This window comes from Populus nigra, chromosome 10, assembly GCF_951802175.1.
Source record: "Populus nigra chromosome 10, ddPopNigr1.1, whole genome shotgun sequence".
Lineage (NCBI taxonomy): Eukaryota > Viridiplantae > Streptophyta > Magnoliopsida > Malpighiales > Salicaceae > Populus > Populus nigra.
This window is the reverse complement of record NC_084861.1, coordinates 10,241,110-10,267,312: the sequence shown is the minus strand read 5'-3', so window position 1 is coordinate 10,267,312 and position 26,203 is coordinate 10,241,110. Positions and strand designations below refer to the sequence as shown.

At 35.6% G+C, this 26,203-nt stretch overlaps 4 protein-coding genes across 6 annotated transcripts; 2 read left to right on the top strand and 2 right to left on the bottom strand.

Annotated features, from left to right (window-relative positions):
* Window positions 1-906: 906 nt before the first annotated feature.
* On the bottom strand, window positions 907-3,239 carry LOC133704716 (ADP-ribosylation factor 1-like). The gene is made up of 7 exons (XM_062129643.1): window positions 3,091-3,239; window positions 2,820-2,986; window positions 2,666-2,736; window positions 1,954-2,073; window positions 1,665-1,783; window positions 1,254-1,335; window positions 907-1,135 (listed from the first exon to the last, which is right to left on the bottom strand). The coding sequence occupies exons 2-7, from the start codon at window positions 2,965-2,967 to the stop codon at window positions 1,130-1,132; spliced, it is 546 nt and encodes a 181-aa protein (XP_061985627.1). The 5' UTR covers window positions 2,968-2,986; window positions 3,091-3,239; the 3' UTR covers window positions 907-1,129.
* A 380-nt stretch (window positions 3,240-3,619) lies between these two features.
* On the bottom strand, window positions 3,620-7,605 carry LOC133704922 (uncharacterized). The gene is made up of 6 exons (XM_062129986.1): window positions 7,344-7,605; window positions 6,211-6,592; window positions 5,173-5,369; window positions 4,929-5,070; window positions 4,613-4,772; window positions 3,620-4,036 (listed from the first exon to the last, which is right to left on the bottom strand). The coding sequence occupies exons 1-6, from the start codon at window positions 7,412-7,414 to the stop codon at window positions 4,011-4,013; spliced, it is 978 nt and encodes a 325-aa protein (XP_061985970.1). The 5' UTR covers window positions 7,415-7,605; the 3' UTR covers window positions 3,620-4,010.
* A 3,703-nt stretch (window positions 7,606-11,308) lies between these two features.
* Window positions 11,309-15,741, top strand: LOC133705147 (YTH domain-containing protein ECT4-like). Of its 3 annotated transcripts, none has more exons than XM_062130261.1 (8): window positions 11,309-11,539; window positions 12,250-12,313; window positions 12,452-12,596; window positions 12,688-12,761; window positions 12,848-13,321; window positions 13,570-14,115; window positions 14,260-14,472; window positions 14,877-15,741. In XM_062130261.1, the coding sequence occupies exons 2-8, from the start codon at window positions 12,266-12,268 to the stop codon at window positions 15,591-15,593; spliced, it is 2,217 nt and encodes a 738-aa protein (XP_061986245.1). In that variant the 5' UTR covers window positions 11,309-11,539; window positions 12,250-12,265; the 3' UTR covers window positions 15,594-15,741. The 3 variants fall into 3 exon arrangements, with proteins under 3 accessions (XP_061986245.1, XP_061986244.1, XP_061986246.1); XM_062130260.1 differs by having other exon boundaries at window positions 11,524-11,650; XM_062130262.1 differs by lacking the exons at window positions 11,309-11,539; window positions 12,250-12,313 and adding an exon at window positions 11,545-11,650.
* A 4,947-nt stretch (window positions 15,742-20,688) lies between these two features.
* LOC133705014 (boron transporter 1-like) lies at window positions 20,689-25,629 on the top strand. The gene is made up of 14 exons (XM_062130108.1): window positions 20,689-20,760; window positions 20,969-21,032; window positions 21,342-21,591; window positions 21,767-21,849; window positions 21,942-22,134; window positions 22,262-22,400; window positions 22,635-22,800; window positions 22,917-23,083; window positions 23,168-23,341; window positions 23,438-23,533; window positions 23,753-23,890; window positions 24,196-24,515; window positions 24,631-24,898; window positions 25,161-25,629. Exons 3-14 carry the CDS (start codon window positions 21,488-21,490, stop codon window positions 25,458-25,460), a joined length of 2,148 nt encoding a protein of 715 aa, XP_061986092.1. The 5' UTR covers window positions 20,689-20,760; window positions 20,969-21,032; window positions 21,342-21,487; the 3' UTR covers window positions 25,461-25,629.
* The last annotated feature ends 574 nt before the right edge of the window (window positions 25,630-26,203 follow it).

Sequence of the window (26,203 nt, the reverse complement as noted above, 5' to 3'; positions counted from 1 at the left end):
TGATAATATTAAAATAAATTTTAAAAAATAAAAAAATATTATTTTAATACATTACCCACCAAATAGGCATTTTAAACTTATCAACCACCCTCTATGTTAAAACCTTCCATCTCTTGTCTGAAAACAAAGCTGAGGGAGACAAACCTTACACGCCCTGGCCGCTTTTTAGTCTGAGTTTGCCTTGGCAACCTTACTGGAATGACGTATGACTATTTTTTAAAACTCTAGCAACCTAACAGGTTGCCTACTTCGGCGTCTAAATGGAAGCTACTCTAATTCATTGCCCTCGTACTCGAAGGAACAGAAAGATCATTGCATATCATGATTCAATTTTTGTGTTTCGTCTTGCAATGACTTTGCTCTACTTTTTCTTCCACTACTCATCTGTGGTGACAATCCAGGAATCCACATATTAATCGATGCGGTCTGCCAGAATTCTGCAAAAATACTCTCGATAGCAACTCAGAGACCAAGCAAGCAGATATGAATGAGCTTGGAGTCTTTACTGTAATGTTAGCAATGGCACGGGCGGGAGTAAACAGGTATATTGTCAAGTCCTTCCTTCAAAATGAGAATGGAGTACTGAAGGGCAAGCTTTATACCTGCCAAATTGATTATGGAGGCAACCTAAAGGGTGCCTATAGGTTATCTGATATGTATTTGGATCACATTCTGTCAGGATAAACTGGAAACTGAGCAACTAGGTATTTAAACTAGCTGGATTAACTATATAATTTGAATGTGATTCCCATGCCGGGTTTTATCTCCGGCACCTGATTAAGACAAAGGCCTCCTTGGATTAGCCAGGAGAAAAAATCAAATGGCAATGTTCAAACAGTATTTAGACATTCCGTGCTTCTCTAGAGTATTGTGATAACGGTAAATGAATCTATATCGTGACTTGACTGACACTCCAAACTACTCATGGCTTGTATTCAGAATATATTCCGATGCAAATAGTCTGCATAGTGTATGTTAATTAAAAAGACAAACAGAGTACTGACACATGAAATATGAATTTATAAAACAAATCTTGTGAGAAAAAGAAAGAATAAAGAATGGAGGCAACATCTAAAACAAAACATCAAATGCTAGCACAAATTGTTGAGAAAATTTTAACTCCAGTCCATTAAGCCTGTAATTTCAAAAAAAAAAAGCGAATCAGAGAATATAACTGACAGACCACAATTAGCAGAAAGTGATACTTTGTAAACAATGGAAGCAATGAAGAAAACAGATATTATCGCACATACCTTGCTAGCAATGTTGTTTGAAAGCCAGTCCAATCCTTCGTAAAGCCCTTCTCCTGAAGTGGCACATGTGCTCTGGATATACCTGCAAAACATCAACAAAAGTTACGTGCTTGCTTATGTTTGTGTAGAGCGATCAAGGTATGGAGAGATAGTTCACAAGAAAAGAGAAGGTATGAAGAGCAAGAGAAGTTTGCTTCCAAGGTTGTATTCCTCGAGAAAAAAAACATGCATTTTGTAGGTGGAAGGAGTGGCGAGCAGAACCACATGAAGTCTCGCATCATGAATTAAGAATGTCAATGCTTGGTGCCCTGTCTTAAGGATAACTATGAATTTGTGCTTTTCATGCTTTGTAGGCTTGTGCATGTGTGCATGGGGGTGAGTGGGAGTGAGAGAGAGTGCTATCAACTTTACCAGTGGCGTTGCCTTAGAGAATGAAGACCAAGCTTATCAGTGATTTCAGCAGCATTCATTGCATTTGGAAGATCTTGCTTATTTGCAAACACGAGGAGCACAGCATCCCTCAGCTCATCCTGCCCAGAAAAAATAAAATCAATATTATTTCCTCAATCCTAATACGTCACTGCATATAGGTTCATGCAAGATTATTATCTCATTATTCCAGTAGCATAAATGAAAGATATGTCTGCCCTAGTAAAATCTTAAACATTGATATATAAGCAAAGATTGACACTCTCAGTACCTCATTCAACATCCTGTGCAGCTCGTCTCTAGCCTCACCAACTCGATCTCGGTCATTACTGTCAACCACAAAGATAAGCCCTTGCGTGTTTTGGAAGTAATGTCTCCACAAAGGGCGAATCTGAAATCATCCATGAAAGAAATTACAATTTGTGGACACTAAAACCACTTTATTTTTTCAATCAAAGTTCCAAAATAATAATAATAATAATAATAATAATAAGTTGAGATCGACAATGGACAAGCACTTAGAAGCCCAAAAGGAGCTCTATAAACAAATCAAACACACAGTTACTAATCCAACCATGAGTAAACAGAACATGTGTTTACAATCAAGGCTTTTATCAACAGGCCCCTGGATGAAAACACACGATGATAACAGGCATCGATCACATTTCCACAGATAAAACAAAGAAAGTAGATCCTATTCAAGATGCCAAAGCTAATTCACCTCTCTCAGTCATGCCCAACACCCTCTCTCCCTCTGATAAAATCCAGGAAGTTACAAAGAATGCAAATCCATGCACAAGGACCACAATTTTACCAGGAAAAGCCTAGCATATGATTGATTATTCAAACAACAATAAACACAATCCACACAAAACAGTCACCATAAGCGACCATCGGGAAACTAGAATGAATAAAACGAGATTCACTCGCTAAAAATAAAATGTACACAACAGATAAACATAAATCAACGGCATATCAATTACCTTATCTTGACCACCAACATCCCAAACAGTGAAGCTAATATTCTTGTATTCCACAGTTTCCACATTAAATCCTAACAGCATAAAAACCAGCGAATTAAAGATATATAGAAGAAAAGAAGAAAAGATGAGAACGGTTAGCCTGTAAATAAATTACCAATGGTAGGGATGGTGGTGACAATTTCTCCCAACTTGAGCTTGTAAAGAATGGTGGTTTTACCAGCAGCATCAAGACCTACCATCAGAATCCGCATTTCCTTCTTTGAGAACAACCGGCCAAGTAATTTCGTGAAAGTGAGCCCCATCTTGCCTGCCTTATTACAACTGCAATCAAAACAAGATTCATTTACGAGAGAGATCCAGATCTAATCACGCAGGAAAGAGATCACAGAATGCATGTGCTGTGTTCTAACATGTAAGAGACTTACCGCGGTGCCTGAGGAGGAGACAAGAGAAGTTTGAGATCTATTTTTTTTTTAACAAGAGAACTGCGTTTCTGCCCCTCTCCCTCTCTCTCTGTATCGTCTATGTGTTTATAAAGGGTAGCGCCAAAATCGGGGTTACAAATAGAAACAGAACAAACACCCTTTTTCTTTTATTTGAATTTGAATTTCTGTTTTTTTTTATTATTATTATTATTTCGGGTGATCGCAATAGTGGCCAGTGGTCATCGCGGAAACTTGAAAGCTTAGCTTATAAGTATGAGTTTGGTTGGGTATTTGACTTATTGGTTGTTGCTGTGGTTTTGGGGTTTTAAATCCTTACACAGACATATGCTTAAATACTTTTTCGATCTTAGCTCAAATAAAAGTTTGGCATTTTTTTATTAAATGATAATAGATATTTTCATATTAATTTAGATATTAATTGAGAAAATTTGAGGTGTTTTTAAAAATAAGTTATTCTAAATTAACCTTTTTTATGGTGAAATTGAATCTTATTTGATACACGACTATGTGTGGCCAATAATGATCCTTGTTTAAATTTTACCCTTTTTTTACATAAAAACCATCAAAATAATCAAAACATTCAAGAAAATAAATTGAAGTGAATAAATAAATAACAATGGAACATGTATTTCCAGTTGCAGCACGAAAAGGCCAGTGAGTAAACTGAGACACGCCTTCTTCATCAAAAAATTTAAGAGAAGGACCAATCTCCAAGAAATGTTACCCAATCCTGACCGTGTCAAAACTGCCTTGAGTAACACTTGAGAGGCAATGGTTTATGGAAAGAGAGAGTGGAGACTTCTTGGAATGAACTTCCTCTCGGTTCATGGAAATGCAAGACCAGCGATTACTCGTCCACCTTGAGCCTTCATCCTTGCTGCCGCAGAAACAGTGAGCCTTCATCCTTGCTTGATAGATAATCTCTCTAATAAAAAGGTGCAGCAGAAACAGTAATGGATTGATTAGCTGGCCTTCATTTGAATGTTCTAATGAGCAGAATTTTGGAAGGGAAGATTTAGAACAGAAGCAGTACAGAAAATAAATAAAGGTAATGCTACAAGGGGGAGAGTTTTTTTTCTGAACAAAAACGTCATTTGATCAAACAAACAGCAGCATCTGCAACAGGATGACTCGTCAGGAAGTGCTTATACTTCTCGAAAAAAAATTAAATTGTTATGTGTTTGACTGCATCTATTATACCAAAATCAAGACGAGTGACATCCATTCAATAATTATGTGAGAAATCACTTCCCTGTCTTAAAACAGGACAAGAGAGGACAACAGAGATTGCAAAGTAATTTTTGCAGTCGCAGACAAGGAAATCTATATTTCAAAAGCATGAATCAAGGAATATATGCAGAGGACAGATAACACTGGGTTTCAGTTTTTCAGATCAAAGCAGGTGCAAGAAAATGCCCAAGCATGAAAACGCTCATGAATCGTTCTATAATTCATACTAATCTGCCCATCATCAAAAGAAAAACCTGGGAAATGGACATACTTATCAGTTCATAGGTAACGATCATTGTAGTTCCATAGAGTGACATATTTAAGAAACGGGGTCCAAAACCTCTGTAGAAGCCCCGCCATCCATCTTCCTTGAGTAGAGTCTTAGTTGTCTTGAGTACTGAAGGTCTTCCAGAACCATAATTATCCATAACCTTCCAGATAAGAATTCTCATGTTCAGAGTTACTCCAAATATAACATAAAGTTCCAAACAACACAAGATTTGAACGGAGAAAAACAGGTAGTTTCTCCTCCTATGGACATAGTAATGCAATAGAAACAGTGAATGGTAGTATGATACACTACATACCTGCAGCCGTGTCTTTATGGTATCCATGGGAGTAGTGATAATTGAGGAACAAGCACCAGCCACTGTTCCTGCCATAGCCTGAACTGTCACCATTTCCAGATGAGATGGTTTCTTGTCAATGTCATCCCTATAGCCCATGCTCCTAAAAATGGATATATATCCATATCGTTTAACATCTCAATCAGAAATTGCTGGGTTAGACAGCATATAGAGATAAGAGAACACGATAATTGTTTAGATGCACCTCCAAATGATGTGCTGGGCAGCACCATAGGTACCCCACCAAAGCGCCGATGCCGGTGACTGCGTTACAGCTGTCAATCCAAAACCTCTATATAAACCACGGAACCCTTCAGTCTTCATCACTTTACACATGACATCAAATGGCCCTTTATAAGATGCAACCCCGGGAAGCCCTTGCACCATTAGTCTTTGGCATATCTGAGAAAACACGACATAAGATTGTTTTTGAGACAGCACCAAATGAATTTGTTTTTGAGCCAATACTCTGCTTCTCTCATGATACAATCTTCTTCTTGCTGCTCAAACTGCAGCACCAGATGTTATTTTTACAGTACAGGATCAAGGAAAACTGCACAACATTTTATCAGCAGGACTCGTTTATGATAACAGCAGAAAAACGGGGGTCAAAGATGGACAAAAAAACTTCATGCCAATGCAACTTGCACCACATAAGAATATTCCCTAACATCCACAACTATAATTCTACATATAAACTGATACTAAATTGTTCCTATTCTAAAACATTATTTTATTAGGTCATTTTTACAACTTCATAGGCTTTTTATAATGCAAAGTGTACGCTAAGTAAGACCAAATGTAACATAGGATAATAGACATTGAAATGGACACTCCCTTTTATCTGGTAATCTCCATCACAAGACAAATTGCAAACTAGGTATTTGGCATCAAGCTTTAGGCAATTATTGGTTTGTAACAGTTGACAACAAGTGCCAAACTATGATTTTGATTCGCATCTATGCTTTCTCTATGACAGTGACTCAAACTACAGGATGGATGTTTGTGTATATTCTTAACCTAACCTGCAGTAAAACAATCTTCACCAGAACAAAAGGCAAAATCCCAAAATCAACCCCACGATAATTTCCCCGGTGTACCAAAAGAGTCCAAAAATATATATTAATTGGCCAAGATCAAGGATTGCGTTTTAACAAATCTTTTTTCTTTCCAATTGAGTGGTAAGTACTTGAAGACAAAAAAACCTCGGAAAACTATAAAAAGAGGAAACAAATTTACATACCACATCCAAGGGCACATAGTACACACAAGAAACTAGATTTGACAACATGCCTGCAACTCCATTTGCAATACCAACACGTGTTGCTTCAGGCATATCTAAAGCTTCAGTGTATTTGAACATCATATCTTTTGACACTTCAAGAGCTGTCAAAGAAAGAACTCTACCAGGTAATGCTCCAATAGCAGAGGTGCCAAAACCTCGAAAAAGACCTGGAATACCATCGTTCCTCAATATGTGTTTAGCTACGGATATTCCACCCATGTGAGAGAGCCCAGAATCTGCTACTTGCATTCTAGTCTTCACAACTGCTGTTGGGTGAAGTAAGCCTTGCTGAACAGTAAAGAGGACAGCACCAATAATATGAAACTTCGTCTTGTCCAGCCTGAGTCAGAGCCAGTAAATTACAAGTAGTGTTAGTTTAGATTTTGCAAAAACCCGAGTAGTGCCAGCGCTTCACATGACTATATAAAATCCACAAAAAGAAAATGATGATGAGAACAAACATCTTCAAGACTCGTCATTGAAGAACTGAAATAATTGTGAGTTTAGATGCAAGCTCACTGCATGTTTACTGAAAAGGAAATGAGGATGGATGGGACACAGTCATTGCCACCTACTTGATGCCACTACTCGGGCATCACTCGAATAAAGGCAACAGAAAGCACCCAGCTAGCCCAATTACAATTTACTTCTGGCTCAAAAACAAACTCTAATCGATTTATGGATGCCAAAAAGGTTTATGATCGAATGATTATGTGAATGTGCCTTCAACGAATTTGATTATCAAAATCCATTAAAGTAAATTGCTCAATAGGAGGTTATCCTTTCGTATAACAGAACACCATAGTCACTGTAGTTGCTTAAGAGAAGTATAAAACAGAATAGATAATCAAATAATATTATATGAAATAGAAATTGATTTAGGTTTCTCTCTCTTTGTTACATGGCCAGACATTATTATTTGCATGCCACCTCGAGAAAGATCGCGCTGGTGTTTTAAATATTACGACACGGTGCAATAAAAGCAAGCATACGTGGTAACCAGAACCAGTGATGATCAGGCTGAAACTAAAAACTAACGAGATTTGTAATATAAACCCAGTAAATATTAAGAGTGAAGAAAGTGCACCGACCTGGCCCAATTGATGTCAGTATCAGCAAGAGCCAGTTCAGTAACACTTGTAACTTCCGTTTCGACAGCCATTGATCAACCTCGGATCTTAGCGCTCTTTGCCAATGATGTCGGAGAACGTTTAAGAAGGCAAGAAGTTGCCTGGCTGTCTGTCGGTCACCCTTCAGGTGGGGAAATGCTGGCGGGGTGTGTTGAGAGAGAATGATTTGGAGGGTTCCAGTGAATTCGGGGCAACCGACTGGACCGGGTAACTGGTAATGGTTTGGAGATGGGACTCTCTTCACTTTCTGGGCCAGCCCAGGTGTGTATTTTGAACATTCTAGCCATTCTTTTGGTCAATTTGTTACTCGAGGATAGGAGTCATGTGGACATTGTTGGATGGGTTTTATTCCTTAATTATATTTAATTTAATTTTTGATGTTTTATAAATTATAAATTTAATTTATTTAAATTTTTTTGAACTCGATCAAATTATATGCTAAATTGAGCTAATTTCTTTTTGGATATTAAACGTATTCATGAATTGGATTTATATTGTTAATTTCTATGGGTCGGTATTTAAAAACAAATCTCTAGCATAACATCTTTAATGTTAGCTATAATTTTCATATATTGTACCCTCTTAAATACATCCTTCCTCCATTAAAAAAGACAGACCCCTTTTTTTTGTTGCATTAAATAAATTTAATAGGAAATTTATTAACAAAAATTTTAGAGCCGAAACATTTATACAAAAAATATTTGGTAACGTGATGTATGTTGGGTTTCAATTAAAAATGTTTTAAAATAAAATATATTTTATTTTATTTTTTATATCAGTATATTAAAAGCATAAAAAATATATATAAAAAACTACAAGCTATCAAATATAAACACAAAAATAATATAAAGTATACAAATTGAGTCAGTTTTACTAAGTGAGCGTTTGGAAACGCGGATGTATCCATGTTTTTAAAAATTGTTAATGTTTTTTTAAAAAATAATTTTTTTATATATTTTGAATCGTTTTGATGCGCTCAACTCAAAAATAATTTTTAAAAAATAAAAAAATATTATTTTAACATGAAAAACATTTAAAAAAACAACCACAAACATACCCCAAATATATTCTAAATCATAAAAATCCCAACACATCACCTAACTTATAATATTTATCTCAATAGTATTGATAATATTAATACTATTCTATGCACAGAAAATATAAAAAAAAATCAATTCCTTTTATTAAATTCCGCCCCGCCCACTGCGTATATTCATCCGTCGTCAATTTAAAGTGTGTGAATTTTTCCCGGTTGTATTTGTACTAACATAAGGGGTAAAAGTATATTTTGACGCTTGCGTGATTAATGGCTGATAAAGTGCTCTGGGTTCCTGCATTCTTCTTCTCGTGTCTGGAACATCCATTGATTTTCTCTCCACGCTGATACCAAGTAGGTTACCTTCATTAGATTGCAAATAAAATTCCAAGCAAATTTACAGTGCCAGGGAAAAGGGCCCCGGTATTGTGAATGTATTTCTTCAGTTTTGTGAAAAATTGCAATTAATAATTTTTTATTATTACTAACGTGGATGTCCGAACTAATTTGTGCACACCTCGACTAATCTTACGGACTTTGAAGTTAACAGTCATGTAAATTTTCAGTGACCTTAAAGTTTGTGAAATTCAAACTGATAATTTTTAAGAAGTAAACTCAAGATCTTACTAGTTGAGATATACTTCTCAGGATTTACAGTTAATAATTAATAATTAAAAAGATGACACTTGCATTTTTGAATTAAGAAATGTAAAAGAAATTATAAAAAGAATTGCTAAAGCTAAACGAAGACTTAAGTGAGTGGTTGCGCTTCACCGTGAAAAACAAGAGATAGATGCACTCTTAAATATACAATATCTATCGTGATGACATAAGTAGCCTTTTAAATTTTTTTATCATTTTTGTGGAAATAAAAATGAATACTTGTAAAAAAAAAGACAATTATCTAAAATTACAAGAAAAAATATATTTCTTTCTGGTCAAAATTATCTTTCACTCTTAATTTTTTTGTATTTTGTGGTTTATTGAATAAAAAATACATGCAATTAAGACAGAAATTAGAAAAAAAATCTATTAATTTGGGAAAAAGTGGTGAAAGACGTACCTCTTTAGTCGGAACTCCATTTCCCTATCCATGTATTGTTTGTTTACATAAACATGTCCTTTTTGTTTTAATAAGCGTTGTTTTAAAAAAAAAACTAAAACAAGTAATCATTAATATTATTATAAAAAAACTATAGTGTTATTTGAAAACTATGTCATGGCTTGATAATTATTTTAATATCACTTGACTTTTAAAAATCAACCCCTACATGTAAAAATGAAATAAAATTATAGCCATAAATAAAATAAAAATAAACTAGGTTGGAAATGGGCTCGCACATGGCTCAAAACTAAAAAGCCCATGATCATCTAGGTATGAAAGACCAAGGTCACCTACTTTTTTTATTAAAAAAATAAAATGGATAGTGTGTTGTTAGACCTGGATGTGTATAATTCAAAATAACACAAATGACAAATCACCCCCTCACAATATGTTTTTACCTATCAGAGCTAGTTCTCTTGGCTAAAAAAACAGGGTTTTTGGAACTAAAAAACCAAAACTTTATTGTAAACTAACTGGTTTGATTCCCCGCGCCAGGCTATAGGGCGGAACTTTTTTTTTTTCAACGCAAAATAAGGGTACAGATGTTGTTAGTGTTTTTTTAGCAAGAGACTTTAATTATATATTGAAAAGTTTATGCTTTTATTTAATAAAATAAATTGGAAATTATATGTGATAATTAACAATAATAAATTTGTTAATTCCAAACAAAAATTGAGTTGAGAAGTTGAGATAAAAATATTATTTCTTATAAAAAGATGTTGAATATATATTTTAGTTTGAAAATCCACCTCTAAAATTTTAACTAGTCGGTAAAATTAAATTTTATTTTGCTAGTTTAAGTATTAAATTAACCCCAAGATTTATTTTTAACACGATAAAAGTCTTATATAAGGTCAAGATAAAATATCTAACTTAAATCAATTTAATAGAAAAGTATTAAATTATAAATAAAAAAGGACAAAAACTTATAGTTTTTTTTTTCGGTGTTGTGTTTTCATTATTATCTTAATATTTATTTCACTCCCGTATTCATGACTTTTAATAGTATTTTATTTTTGATTGAATAAACTATAATTATTAAATAAAAAGCAAACATAACAAAAAAAAATGTATTGAAAAAAATCGAGGTGGTTAACTCTGTTCATGCAAACAGTGTTTTCACTCCCACTTTTTTAATGTTTTTTATAATAACCAAGGTCTTGAATGAGAAAGGAAAGAAAAGCAGGAATACGAAACTGGGTAATGAGAGGACATTTTTGTCAGGACACGACAAGGCCACAAAAAGAGGGAAATATTTTTGAGCAAGAGGGTTTTTATTGGTGGTTTCGGGTTTGAGTTTTATGATTACTTATATGATGATTATTGAAGGTTTATATGGTTGTTAATTTCAGGACCTGTAGGATTAGTCGAGGTATGCGCAAACTGACCCGGATACCCATGTTAAAAAAAAAAAAAAAAAGAAATATTTGCTGGGTGAAGGCGTGAAGGAGAGAATTCAGCCGAACACAAAATTTGCGATAATGCCACGATAGCCGGTGTTCGCAGCCAAAGTCGCTGTCCAGAGGAAACAGTCCTTGCAAATTATTCAACCGTTTCTGTTAACCGCCGTGAACTCTTCTTATCAATTCCTGTCACTCAGAAGTCAGAACAACAAAATCGACGCCGTTTCACCTCGCTCCCCTTTTCACTTTCCCGCGAACCTTCCACGGGATACCCCCCTCTATTAAAACTCGGGTCAATTTTGGCAATTCAGAAACAAATAAAGAGAGAAATAGAAAAAACGTTTCTCATTGGATGCGAATCCGTATCTACGCTTCTCTCGCCCTGTCTTCTCGATACACGCAAAAATCCGCCCTTTCAATTTCTCTTTTTTCTTTTTACAGGGTCAGGGTTTCTTAGACGCGTTATCTTTGATTTTTATTATGTTATTAAATAAAAAAGAGGAAAGTTACCAAAGCCCCTCAATAACCTCTCAAAATTACAAAATTTTTCTTCCACTTGTTGAACAAGTTTCTAGATAAAGTATGGCTAGGTTCTTCTGCTCTCTCTTCTCTGGTAATAAATTTAATTAATTATTTCACACCCTTTGCATAACTTCGCGTGTTATTTCTCTCTATTCACTCTGTGGCCTTCAAGTTTCTATTATTTTTTGCTCGGATTTACTAAGTAAGCTTCTTCTTTTTTTATAATCCGAGAAAGCTTAATGGAAGACTTTTCTTTGCTAGTATTTGATTATTGGACATTCACGAGGGTTTTTCTTTTTAGTTCTTATTGAATTGTATATTCGATGGGGGAGTAGATATTTTGCTTTTTTTTTTTTTTTTGGGGGGGGGGTTTGTATGAATTTGAGATTCTTTTTTTGGTGGAGTTGTGGATTTTAGTATTTTGTTGCTGTGCGCGTGTTTAGGCTTTTCTCTTAAATTAGTTTGAGTGGGTTTTTTTGGTGGACTTAATAATTTAGTCCGCGTGTAGGCTTGGCTCTTCTTTGTTAATTGTTTAGATATCCTGAATTTTTTTTTTTCCATTGAACTGCTGGATTGGCTTCTTCTTGTTTCGAAATTACTGGGTTAGCTATTTTCTGTGTTGTCCTTAATTTTTTTTGCTGGAAGTGCTAATTGAAAAATTGAAAAGTATATTGCTGCTTGATATTTTCTTTATAACTGCAAAGTATTATTTCTGTGTTCAAGATATGCTAGTTTAGTCTCGTTTGGATTGGTTCCTACCTACTTGGTCAATGCTTAAGATTTATGTATCCATTTCTTCAGGAGTGGCAATCTTGGAATGGTTATGAGTAATGTTTCTGGACATGAAAATGCGGAAACTTATTCGGTATTTATCTTTGCTGTTCTACTTTTTTAAAAGAAACGAAGTCAAATTAAGTTTGAAAAGCTCTTCATGAAAATTGGTTTTTTTTTTCTTGGCTATTTCTGATCGTTTGTTGACATTTTCTCATGTCTTGGATTTCAGATTCAAGGAGCTGAGGTAAATCCTATTTTGACAAGTCCAGCTGTTGAGCTAGTTGAAACCATGTACAGCGAAGGAACCCCCGGGTTTGTTGCGGATCAGGGCTTGTTTTATCCTGCTGCCACTGAGTATGGTTACTACTGTACAGGTAATTTTTACCAGTCCTGTTTGAATATCTTATTGTGATGCTTTATGATATGATGCCTTATTTGTTCTCTGTATTGATTGAACGGTGTCAGGATTTGAGACACCCGTCGAATGGGAGGACCATCAAAAGATTTTTGGTGCAGATGGTCCTGAAATCCAGTATGCGGTGAGTGAAATCTATCTGTCTCTCTCTTCTACTTTTGTGTTCGCATATGCTTCTGATATTTAAAATGTCCAATTTATCTTTTACAGGGTGCACAAACTGAATATTTACCTTATGTATATTATGCACCGAGCTATGCGTATGCACAGTCTCCATATAACCCATACAATCCTTACATACCTGGTGCTATGATAGGAGTTGATGGCCCGTATGCAGGGGAGCAACAATATTACACAGTTCCCCCTTATCAGGACCCTGTATCTTCATCTGGCTACATCCCTGTTGTTGTTCAACCAGAAGCCTTCCAAAATGGTTCAGCAGATCCTTTGTTAGATACTAGCATAGCACGCAATAGTAGACCTGATGGGAAAAGTTTCAAGCATGGCATTTCTTCATCATCTGCAGCCTTTGCTTGGAACCCCCCTAGACCTGCTTCAAACCAAACCAATTCTTTGAACAGGATATCTGAATGGCCAAAAGCTAATGTTGGACCTGTTAAGCAATCACATGGAGGTGTTTCTTCTGGCAGTATTCTTACTCAAGCTTCATCACATGTCCTTCAGGTATGATTTCTTGCATAATTAAGATAATATTTTGTGATGTTCCTTGTTCCTTGTAAAGAATGTAAGCTGTTAGAAAGTTGCATGTTCTGTCAAGTTTACTGTGCTAGGGCATCTCATGTTCGCATAGGCTAGATTGGTTTATAATGTGGATGCATTTTGGCGGTCCCTTTCATCAGTTATTAATTACGTCTTCAACTGACTGTTGTTGGATTTTGCTGAGAATTTTTCAAAATGTTTCTACTTTACAGGGTAGAAGTGCTTCTGGCCCAATGCATCCTATTGACAACATTTCAAATAGCAAAGTCCGATCTCATCAGAACCAATTAAAAGTCACTCTACCTGTCAGCAATGACTTTTCTAATTTTGGATCAAGTGCTTATGGCCGAACCTCAGTAGATAAGCTTCGATCTAAGTTTCATGCTGGCAGAACTCTCAGTGCTCTGAATGGAAATGTGGAGCTGTTGGGTGAGCAGAATCGTGGACCAAGGATCAACAATTTGAAAAACCAACCGGCTGTTAAAGCCTCCACAACCAAAGTGAGAGATAATAATGAGCTAGGCAACATTGTTATACAGACTGATCAGTACAACAAGGATGATTTCTCAACCAATTATGCAGATGCAAAGTTTTTTGTAATAAAATCGTATAGCGAGGATGATGTGCACAAGAGCATCAAATATAATGTGTGGTCATCTACACCTCATGGAAACAAAAAGCTGCACAGTGCATTTGAACATGCACAGAAACTAGATTTGGGAAGACCTAGAGGCTGCCCTATCTTTCTGTTTTTTTCTGTGAGTTCTATGTTAATGGATACCTCTTTGTTTTTTTAACAATAGTCACTCTTTTCAAACTGGAGAATGGAGGGGACCTATATTAATTGTGTGATGTCTTCTGCACCCATTGTTCCCCACTGATGCAATCTTGTCTTCATACAGGTTAATGCTAGTGGTCAATTTTGTGGTGTTGCAGAGATGGTTGGCCCTGTAGATTTCAATAGAGACATGGACTTTTGGCAACAAGATAAATGGAGCGGGAGTTTTCTTGTCAAGTGGCATATTATTAAAGATATACCAAACTCAAGCTTCAGGCACATCATATTGGAGAATAATGAGAATAAGCCAGTGACTAATAGCAGAGACACTCAAGAGGTATGATGTGTGGGTTTCTTTTTTGTTGTGGCTGGTTTTTCTGCACACCTTAGTAAGTGTTAGTCCCTGTCCAAACTGATACTAAAGCTCCTGCAGTTGGCTGTAGGATACTTTAATTCCTCTGTAATCCTTGTTATAGTGGCTTTGAGGGAACCAGCATGAATTTACTATTATATATGATATGAGAATCTCTGAATTATTACTTTGTAAAAGTTTTAACTCACTATCACGCCATCAAAAAAAGAAAGAAACAGAATCTAATTTTTATAGTCTGACTGTTATCTAATTTTTTTCTCCTTCTGGGTAATGATTTTTGTTTTGTTTACTGGGAACCCCTTTCCCCTTGGTTTATGTAAATGCATTTTGCTGGCTATTTCTTCTGATTGGATTTCTATTTCTCGCAGATAATGTATAAGCAAGGTTTAGAGATGCTGAAGATGTTCAAAAATCACCAACTGAAGACTTCTATACTTGATGACTTTGTGTACTATGAGAATCGTCAGAAAATAATGCAGGAAGAAAAGGCCAGGCGTATGTTTAAAAGCTTCCAGTCCCCATTGTTTGTACCAGCATTAAATCCTGCCCGTGAACTAAATGGTCTTGTGCAGCAGTCACTGAACAAAGATGATAGTATGACTGATCTTAACAGCTTGAAGAAAACTGAGGCAAACAAATATGAAAAGATTATGAATCCAAATTATCATAACATCTGGAAAAAAACCGAGACAAACAAAGATGAGAAGATTACGGATCAGAATGAATTTAACAGCTTGAAGAATGCTGGGACCTCTGCCACTAAGCAACTTTCTTCAGATTCAAATGTTACCATTTCAAGCAGGGATAAAGATTCCAGGCAAGATACAGCGGATGCAGATGATGATAACGGACCTGTGTTAAAGATCGGTTCACTTGATATAAACCCGACAGGGGTGGAATCTAAGTTCTCACCAAATGCTGCTATCAAATCTGCTGATATTGTCACAGTAGGATCAATGCCTGTTAAAGTTAACAGAATCGCTGAATCTTCTGGTTATCTAACAGTGGGTACTATCCCACTTGATCCTAAGTCTCTGAAAGTGGACAAAGGTGGTGCTTTGGGTAAACAGGGGTCTCAGTGCTGATGATATTGGAAGGTTTGCCATTGACTGGGTTTTCTTGTTGAGTTTTTTCTATAAAATAGTTTTGGCATAGCGGATCACTGTAAAAACGAGAACGGAATTATAGGGATTTGGGCTACAGAAGTTGGAAAATTCGAATTGGTTTGGTTGACTTTTGCTTTCTTTTGCTTCCTGCCCCCTTGATTTACTTTATTCGAAGCCCTTGTTTGGATCTACTAATTATATGTTTTGGATTAACTTGGGGTGGGAGGCGTTGCTTTAAAAGGAAAAATACCATGCAACCTTAGCTCCTTTCATCAAAGAAACAAAGAATTCTGTCGTGCAATGAACGTTTGATTAAATTTGAAATTTGTTTGTTGCTGCTGTGCCTTCTGCTTGAAATAAGATCTTTTGAATTTGAGGAAATGCCGCAGGTTCTCTCTTTTATGATATGGGCATAAAGTGAGGAAAATGTCAACGGAACCGATTTTGTAAATTTGTGCTTGAGAATAGAAAGTCCATAAACTATCAGAGTCAAAGCCCTGGAGTTTAATTATGGAATGGACAGATACAAGGGATGTTAATAGATTGAGATTTTGCGATCTGCTTTGCTTAATCTTTTACAACAAGACACGTTGATAACAATCATCATCAAGTATTCCATTGGTTTAGGTTAATACATCTCCATTCGTGTGGTTTTCTTCTCTTTAAATACTGTTCTGGTTGAACTTCAGGTCCTCAGCTAGCTATTCGCTTCAAACTTCCAAGATAAAGGTATGTCATACTCATTGTAATTTAATCAATAAAAAAGGCTGGCTATTTTCTAATGATTGGAAAATGCTGCACCATTGCGGGTTGAGAGCTGAAATATTTGCCCCTTTGATATATTTCAGAAAATTGCAGCTCTAACCAGCTTCATTCTGACTTGAGAACACAATTGAAGAGCAAAAACAAAAGAACTTGTACATGTTGATGTATAGTTTCATGATATTTGATTTTATCTGACTTTCATTATTTTCTGAATAAGTATAGGATATATAAAGATTTTTCCTTGGATCTTTATCGGTGAGTATCTTGTCTTACTTGTTATTGGAGATTCTCATGGAGTGTTCTCTAAGCAAGCACTAAATCAGTGGCATCTCTTTGGAGAATACCAAAGTTGTTTTTGACTCCATTGAAGAAGGTTTTGAAACCAGAGTGTCCATCCCTGATCTTTTGTGTTATTTGTTTAATTATTTATTAGCTTCTTTGCCAGATTCTCTGGATGGGTTGTTTTATGTATTTCAGGAGGACATTTTTCATGTTTTGTTCATCAATCAGTATTAATTCTCTCTTAAATTACAATGGTTATGAAGTAGCTGATGGTTTGTTCCCAAGCTATCTTTTCATCAAGTGCAAACGTATTGTTGTGATTTATGTCATTTTTACAAATAGGTGTTTGCTGGCAGCATCAAACAATCTGAATGGTGCCACCAGCATCGTGTTTTCACCCACGAAAAATAAAATAATTATTTTTGTCGATTTTTTTCACGAGATATCTCTTAAATCTTGGAAACTCTTCATGTTTTTTTTTTTACCCGTAGTGATCAATGCATTTTACTACCGTACTCATCTCTAATTATCTATAGATAGAGCTGTTATCTATCTCCGCAAGGTTGTAGCTGTTATCGTGTAGAAGGCTTTGGCTGTTAGTGATTGGATATGCAACAATTGTCTTTCTTTTATCGTTTGGTTCTTTCTGACCATGGGCGCCTAGTGTCAAACTCATATGGAGCATGTGGTGATTTGAACTTCTGAGATTCCAACTTGGGAGAAAGAAAAACCCTAGAAGTCGGCAGCTCAGGGAAGGAGTGGATCAGAGAGAGAGAGAGATGTAATTAATTTCACAAGTGACGCTGGGAGGTTAGATACACTTGACACTCGTCAAGGCCCGCGGAGGAGCATGCGTTTTAGCCTCTCAGATACAATGGCCACAGCTACCTACCAATAAAAGAAGGGCCTACTCTTCGACCTATTGCTTGATTCGGACAAAATGATACAGCCTTCTTGGATGATATGAGTTTGTCTTTTTCACCAGAAAGGCTTTGTCATGATTCAAAACCTTAAGTATTGAGTGAGGTTTAAGTTTTGTGAGAAACAAAAAAACCAAAGGATGGGACAAAATGTTCACTTCTAATGATTTCTGTTTTGGACAAATGCCCAACCAGTACTCCTCGGCTGACCTAATGCAAGAACATTAACACGGAATTGCTGTATTTGCTTTCTTTTACCGACTCGTTCTTCGGCAGTTATATTTGGTTTTTCATGTTTTTCCCCCTTGATTGGACCATGATTGTCATTATGGCTCAAGGGCTCAAATTCTGCAGGGGAGTGCGTTCTTGTAGGCCCGAGTTTGTGGACACAACGTTTTCAATACTTTTCCACTGTCTGAAATCGGAATCTAATCTCTTCCTTGGTAAAGTGAATGTCAGGATTAAGGTCCCCGAGTGAAGAGATGAAATGAACCTAACACGTCAAATTTTTATCAAATCATGTCCATTTTCAAATCATATCACCGCTATCAATCATCATGATCCCGCTAAGGATATACATTTTATTATCTTTTACAAGTCATGTTTCTTTTTGGATGTAGATGCAATGCCAGCCATACGGGAGTACAAGCACCAAAATTTATTCTTTAAACCTCTCCACTTCGAGTAAAATATTTTTTATATTTTTTTTGTTTAAATAAATGAAAAATGGGAGAAAAACAAGTAGATAATATGAAAAGATTGGTGAGAGGAAAAAAAATTGTCTGAAATAAAATACTACTAAGCTACGCTTGATCAACATTGGTTGAGAAATTATTTAATACTCTAGAGATAAGTTAATTTATTTTGATTAATACCAGGTACTAGATTATAATTAACTCGTGAAAAGTCAGGCGTAGCATCTTCCACTTCCACTTTGATTTGGCTTGATTAAAATAGTATTAAAAGATTTACATTCATATCCTTCGGCGAGTGAACATGTTTTTTTCTCCCTTGACTCGCTCTGGGTCAATTTTTGTATATCTAAATTAAATTTTAATCAGAATATTATATAATAATTTGGTGTGTTTAAAGAAACTTCTTGATAGCTATACTGCGAATCTATTCTTTTAGAAAAATATTTAGGTGGTGCACAGATTTAAAAAAATTAAGATAAATTCAATAAATCAGATTATACTTTTCACCAACTAAATAAGTTGATTTTATTTGAATTGTATGGAAAAGAAAGAGAAACAAAGATAGCAAATGAAAAAATATTTATATAAGAAAACCCGACCAACAAGGACCAAAACAAATAAAAAAAATATACTATCAATTTAAATTGATAGATAAAATTTTTAAAAAAACTATTATAAAAGAGTTGAAAAAAAAATTTACAAGAATAAGGATCAAATTAAAAACATCAATACATGATAAAAAAAAAACTTGAACATATAGATTTTTTCAACGCGTTTTTTTACATGAAAAATCATAAATGTCAATTGAAAAAATTATGTACATATCTAATTCAATAAATCGCAAACCATTGTGTAAACAAATGAAAAAAAGTAATTAACGATAAATAAAAATATAATTAGAAAAATCAAGAGACTAATATAAATCAAGATATTTAATATCACAACATGGATCATTTACCTAGTTATGTTTAATAAATTTGTTTGAAAAAAATCAATTTGCAATGGAGATTGACACACATAAAATTTATTGAAAAAATTAAAAGAAAAAAAATAATGCAAAGGTACACATGTTAAAAATATTATAAAAAATAAATATTCAATCTATATAAAACATACAAAAAAATTATTGATAAATCACACTAACCTATGAAAAAAATTAAACACGTCCAATATAATTAAAAAATAATTATTATTCAACAAAGGCTGAAAATCATTGAGAAGAAATATTAATTAAAATATTATTTTAAAATTATTTTAAAATATACATAAAAAAATCCATTAATATAAAAAAATAAAAAAATTTGAAAAACAAAGCAACAAGCCAGGCACCAAGAGGCTTGATAAGCCAAGCCTAGCTCTTGTTCATGTTAAGAAAGGCTCACACGCATGCTTTTTTTTAAAAAAAAGTTTAACAGGTTGGATAATATGTCGTCCGTCCTAGTTGATTGGAACAAAAAAGATGATATATCGTCTGAAAATCTTAGAATCCTACCGCTAGCGTGGCAAAAAAATATGGTTCTTTTTTTTCTTTACCACAAAAACCATTTTGAAGCTATTTTCGATCAAAAACACCTTTAGAAACCTTGTTAAATCAACTTATGACTTAAAAAACACAAATAACAGCCCACAACCTGAAATAAAAAATATTTTTGGAGTTAGATTTGTTTTTTAGGTGTTTTTAAGATAAAAAAACATATAATTTTAAATCTCCTTACCATATAGAACCTTTCAACACAAAAATTCATTGTTTTGGTGGCCAAAATCTTACTCAACTACAACTTTTTTTTTCTAAACTGGAATCTGATGACCACTCTTTTTTCTTCATCTAAAATTGATTTTTAAAAAATTATAAAACCTATTTAACCTAATAGTTAAAAAAAATAAAGGATTAAAATTAACATTTCAAACAGATTTATGATGACAACGTAATAAGCAAAACTCAAGTCTTATAATTATGAATTAACACCGCTTATCAGATGCTAGTGTGTATCCGACATGCATGCACAGAGAGTCAAAGTACAATTCATAAAAGATTATTGTACAGAGTCTTATTCGAGACATCCTATAAAAAAATAATGAAAATACTATTTAGGTTTAATTTTCTAGTGAATTAAACCACACCGCAATCTGTGCTCCAATAATGATACGAATATGCACAAGGATATATTTGTTTATTAATGCATGGATAAATTATTCTAATATGCTATCAGCTAAGCTCACAAAAATATACACACCCACACAAGGAAAAGCATAGAAAATGGACACCACCGTAGAGATCAGTGAAGCTACTTGGATGCTTCTTTGTAGCCAGCTTGTCATGGACTGGCAAACTCTCTTTCACAGTCACAGAAGCAGACATATAACAATACATGCATACAGACACATGAAAAAGCACCCCTTTATCGGCTCTCTCTCTCACATTGAAAGCCAAGCCAAAAGCTGCTTCTTCTTTTTTTCCCTTGCATTTTCATTTCTTTTGAGTTGGTAAATATTCCACATTGCATCTACTTTGGATCCCTTTAGTCTACATCAATCGCACTATTTATTTATCTGTAGAAAGTCTCTCCTTTTCGTAGGCTTGTTTATTATATACAAGTTCTATGTTTGTATTTTTGCTGCGTAGCAATGCCCTTTTCACTCCCTTTTGACCCACATTACTACCAGCATCAAATCCACAGTGTTCCCTTTTCAGGTCTTTATATTCAGAGCTTTCCTTCCTGCCCTTCTCCGTGTCCAAGATTCAACATTGTTTCAAGGTAAATATTTAGTTCTCATAAAATGGTTGTCTTATTTTTACCTAAGTTTTTAGTAAATGCCTATCATTTTAGATTCACGCATTTGTGGCTTGTTTGGCTACCTGGGCAACACATCTATACTCAGTTTTCATTGATGTAGTGCTGTTTTGTTTTTTGATTCTTGGTTGTGCTTCAAGTGCACAGATTTGACTGTCTTGTGTCGTAGTGATAGATTTGTTTGATTAAGATGAGCTACCACATTCATCTAACAACTTCGCAATGATCAAGTTGATTCCGCTTATTATTTTGTTTTTGGGTAAAAATCCTCAGGTTGTCTATAGGCCTACAAATCAAGCGAACATTATTTGCATCTGAAACACAACCGTAAAGGCAACTTCTTTGTCGAAAGCTTCGTGTTTCGGGCACATAGTTAAAACAAAAGGAGGTGATTTACTGCCTTGGTCATAGAAGAAGTCATGGAAGAGAGCTTCGTGCCATTTTGCGGAATCAAGAATGATCTTCAAGGGAGATTGAAGTGTTACAAGCAGGACTGGACTGGTGGTTTCAAGGCGGGCTTCAGGTATCTATTGGCATGAAGGATCAACTATAATATTCAAATCATACCGTAGGATTGTGCTTTAAACATGGTCCAGTGTGAAATTTCCTGGCTGTTTCAATTGCTAGTTTTTTCTTTTTGCTGGATTTTGTCTTAAAATAACGGTGCTAGCTCGGATTCTTACTCACATTTGTTTTAGGATTTTGGCTCCGACCACGTATATATTTTTCGCATCAGCAATTCCAGTCATTTCATTTGGAGAGCAGTTGGATAGAGATACAGGTAAACCATTATGCTCCAATTTTATAGCGAACTCTCTTCATACATCTGTCTGGTAGCGTATTTATCATGTTCTTACTTCCTTTTATTGACAGATGGGGTTCTCACAGCTGTTCAGACCTTGGCTTCAACTGCATTATGTGGAATTATTCACTCCATTATTGGGGGTCAGCCTTTGCTGATCCTCGGAGTGGCAGAGCCAACTGTAATTATGTATACATTTATGTTCAATTTTGCTAAAAACATACCTGATCTGGGATCAAAGCTCTTCCTAGCATGGAGTGGATGGTAATGTCTACACTCCTGGCTGCAGATTGAATCATTATTTTCTTCTCCTGAATCAACATTTGAGGCCTTTATTACTTTTTAGTGTGCCTGCCTTGTGTTAGCACTTAATGGTTACTCTGATGGGCAGGGTGTGTGTATGGACTGCTATCTTGCTCTTTCTGCTGTCTATCTTAGGAGCATGCTCGATTATTAGTAGATTTACTCGTGTAGCAGGGGAATTGTTTGGCCTTCTGATTGCCATGCTTTTCATGCAGGAAGCTGTAAAAGTAAGGAAACCAATCTTTTTTCTTTCTTTGTCCTTTTATGTTATCAGCTGAGCAACAGAATTGACTAAAATTTCTTTAATTCTAACGTGACTAAGAATTTAGTAAAACAATAACATAACTTGCAAAAGATTTAGTTTTTCAATTGTTGATTTATTTCGTTAGTTTCTGTTATTTATACAATGCCTCCTACCTTACAGTTTTGCTGAAGTTTTGATTTATATGTGGGTTTGTTAGGGACTTGTCAATGAGTTTGGTATACCTAGAAGAGAGAATCCAAAGTCAGTTGAGTTTCAACCTTCATGGAGATTTGCGAATGGGATGTTTGCTTTGGTACTATCATTTGGACTTCTGCTAGCTGGATTAAGGAGCAGAAAAGCTAGGTCTTGGCGCTATGGTTCTGGTAAGAACATTGAACTTCGAGTGAAACTTCCAGTCACCCAACTTCATGTCTGTAAATCCAACACAAAAATATCAAAATCACCGAGTCACTGAAATTATTACCGTTACTTTTTATAGGATGGCTTCGAGGCTTTATAGCAGATTATGGTGTGCCTTTGATGGTTTTGGTCTGGACTGCTGTTTCTTATATACCATCAGGAAGTGTTCCAAAAGGAATCCCAAGGCGTCTTTTTAGCCCCAATCCATGGTCACCAGGCGCATTTGAGAACTGGACTGTCATGAAGGCATGGCTAATCGATAGAATTTGCAGTTCTCCCATCTTCTAGACACAAATGTCGTATTAACATTCTATTTTGTCAACTTAACAGGATATGCTAAAGGTGCCAGTTCTTTATATAATTGGAGCTTTCATTCCAGCAACAATGATTGCAGTCCTGTATTATTTCGACCACAGTGTAGCATCTCAGCTTGCTCAACAGAGAGAATTTAATTTGAGAAAACCACCCTCTTTCCACTATGATCTACTTCTCTTGGGATTTATGGTACCTAAGAGTTCTGCTCTCCTGCACACCACCCCTTTTGATTTACTGCGCTTCTAGATGACATGGAATTGGTAAATATTGAAAATTTTGTGGCAGGTCATACTGTGTGGTCTTATCGGAATTCCTCCATCAAATGGTGTCATTCCACAATCTCCAATGCATACTAAGAGTTTAGCTACACTGAAGCACCAAGTATACATCTCCACTATGCAACTAACTGTATTATTCTGCATTTCCATTCCTCGGCCTCTAACTGATAATTCATGTTTGCCACCAGCATGAGCATCCCTAAAATTCCCAGAGATAAATAATGAAAAAATTGAAAATACTTGATCACATGGACATTCATATGCACCAATCCACTGACAAATGCTTAGTTTTTTCACACTAGTTCTTATATGTCAAATGCAGATACTTCGTAATCGACTTGTGGCAACAGCACGCAAATGTATGGGTAAGGATGCAAGTCTAGGGCAAGTGTATGACAGCATGCAAGAAGCTTATCAACATATGCAGACCCCATTAATTTACCAAGAACCTTCTGCTCGGGTATATTCACTTGTTTATTGTTGTGTAGATACTCCATACATCAAAAGATTACTGTTGATGATCAAATTGTGTCTCCAATTGTAAGTATCATAGTTGTGAATCCGGCAGCCTAGGAATTTAAGATGGCAAATAGCAACCAAAGGTTTAGGAAGTTTTGAGAAACTGAAATCAGATTGAGATAATTTATGCGTAACCTTTTTGCAGAAAAATAATCGTGGTTCTTAAATGTTTTTCTCTGAAATACGATTGATTAGTATGGACTCACTATTAAAATGCCTGCACTCGTTGGCATGTTGCATGGGCAGGGATTAAAGGAGTTGAAAGAGTCAACAATTCAGATGGCAGCAAGCATGGGAAATATTGATGCCCCAGTAGATGAGACAGTATTTGACATTGAGAAGGAGATTGATGATTTATTACCAGTTGAGGTGAAAGAACAGCGGCTCAGTAATCTGCTTCAAGCTATAATGGTAGGAGGATGTGTTGCGGCCATGCCTTTCATTAAGAAGATCCCAACCTCAGTACTATGGGGTTATTTTGCATTTATGGCCATTGAGAGCTTACCGGGTAATCAGTTCTGGGAGCGCATCTTACTGCTGTTCACTGCTCCAAGCCGGAGATACAAGTAGCCACCTGGCACCACTTTCTTCTCCCTTCTTTTTATCTCATCCATCACTCTGATTTTCTTGGCAAATAACTAAACTTTATTCTTTTGCCTCCTCGTTTTTTTACCTTTTCAGATTGCTGGAGGAGTACCATACCAGTTTTGTGGAAAGCGTACCTTTCAAGACAATTGCGATATTCACATTTTTTCAGACTGCTTATTTGCTCGTCTGTTTTGGCATTACGTGGATTCCAATTGCTGGAGTTCTTTTCCCTTTAATGATCATGCTTTTGGTTCCTGTGAGACAATACATTTTGCCCAAGTTTTTCAAAGCAGTGCACCTTCAGGATTTGGATGCAGCAGAATATGAAGAAATTCCCGCTTTATCATTCAGTCTAGCAACTGTAAGCTTTTTATTTTTCTCTCCTTACAAGCAGTTTAAGTCGGTAGCTTTTATCGCCTTCATATCTGATTCACGTTAATATTTGACAAAACAAAGAAAGCAATTATAGTGTTATTACATGAGTATATGTCGTTTGTGGATCATGTGCATTCAACTATACAGTCCTGTTGTATTTTTAATGTAACTGAAGTTTTTTACAGGCACAATCAGTTACGCATGGCAACTTATGTTTCTTGCATGTTTGATTGATTGTTTGATATCAGGAGGCAGAGATGAGCAGGGCAGCTTCATTTGCAGATGATGGAGAAATTTTAGATGGGATCATCACTCGAAGCAGAGGGGAGATAAAACGCATGTGCAGCCCCAGAGTGCCAAGTTCTGATGCGACAGCATCAAAGGAATTCAGGAGCATTCAGAGCCCACGGTTTTCCGATAAGGTGTATAGCCCTCGAGTTAGTGAAGTGCGAGGGGATTATAGTCCTCGATTAGGTGGTGCTGGAAGAGGACCATTTAGTCCGAGAATTGGAGAATCAAGATTATCAAATTTAGGAAAAAGTGGTTAGAATTTAAAAAAAAAATAAAAAATACAGGCGGGGATTTTGAGGGGGGGATCAGAATTCCATCAATTAAGAAGTCAATTGATGGAACTCAAAATTGTTTTGTTCAAATGAAGTGTTATTCTCTTGACCTCAAAAGGTAATAATCAGCAGCGATCATGTCCACATTTATCCATTAGGATGTCTGCAAGCAATTTGAAATGCAATAGTGCAGAAGCAACGAGCATTATCCTCAGGATCTTATTCTCTGGATACAAGAACGAATCTACCTAACTTCAGACTTTTCTCAGCTTGGGATGGATAGTACTATCCATTTGCTTTGCAGAAATAGACGCTTTACTAAACAAATCAAATTTAGCAGGCTACTACATCTTAGCTTGGAATGAATGTTTAAAGAGATTAACATTAGTCTGAACCATCCACGGGCCAGTAAGAGCGCGGCTTGCTTTGCCTTTTCAGCTTCGAGTCCCACACGATCCAAGGCTAAAGCCCAACATAACCCACCCCTCAATTCTGAGTTCTCGTGCCTTCCCTGCACGTTATCAAGGCATGTCGTTACTACTTAATGAAGTAACTAGGGGTGCATTTGTTCGGTGGAAAATGTTTTCCTGGCTATGGATTTTTTTTTTCGAAGTGAATAATTTTTTACTGTTTAGATATATCAAGAAAAATATTTTCCTATAATATGTATTAGTTCTCATTTATGATTTTTAAATAATGGTAATAAAATAAGAAAAATTGCAATGTTT

Coding starts and splice junctions, on each gene's coding strand:
- LOC133705014 (XM_062130108.1), top strand. CDS start 21,488: ATGGAAGAGAGCTTCGTGCCATTTTGCGGAATCAAGAATGATCTTCAA. Junction 22,401..22,634: donor TCATGCAGGAAGCTGTAAAA/GTAAGGAAACCA, acceptor TGGGTTTGTTAG/GGACTTGTCAATGAGTTTGG. Junction 24,899..25,160: donor TATCATTCAGTCTAGCAACT/GTAAGCTTTTTA, acceptor GTTTGATATCAG/GAGGCAGAGATGAGCAGGGC.
- LOC133704922 (XM_062129986.1), bottom strand. CDS start 7,414: ATGGCTGTCGAAACGGAAGTTACAAGTGTTACTGAACTGGCTCTTGCT. Junction 6,593..7,343: donor ACTGACATCAATTGGGCCAG/GTCGGTGCACTT, acceptor GCTCTGACTCAG/GCTGGACAAGACGAAGTTTC. Junction 5,370..6,210: donor ACTATGTGCCCTTGGATGTG/GTATGTAAATTT, acceptor GTGTTTTCTCAG/ATATGCCAAAGACTAATGGT.
- LOC133705147 (XM_062130261.1), top strand. CDS start 12,266: ATGGTTATGAGTAATGTTTCTGGACATGAAAATGCGGAAACTTATTCG. Junction 12,314..12,451: donor AAAATGCGGAAACTTATTCG/GTATTTATCTTT, acceptor CTTGGATTTCAG/ATTCAAGGAGCTGAGGTAAA. Junction 14,116..14,259: donor CTATCTTTCTGTTTTTTTCT/GTGAGTTCTATG, acceptor GTCTTCATACAG/GTTAATGCTAGTGGTCAATT.
- LOC133704716 (XM_062129643.1), bottom strand. CDS start 2,967: ATGGGGCTCACTTTCACGAAATTACTTGGCCGGTTGTTCTCAAAGAAG. Junction 2,737..2,819: donor CACCACCATCCCTACCATTG/GTAATTTATTTA, acceptor TTATGCTGTTAG/GATTTAATGTGGAAACTGTG. Junction 1,336..1,664: donor TCTCTAAGGCAACGCCACTG/GTAAAGTTGATA, acceptor GATGTTTTGCAG/GTATATCCAGAGCACATGTG.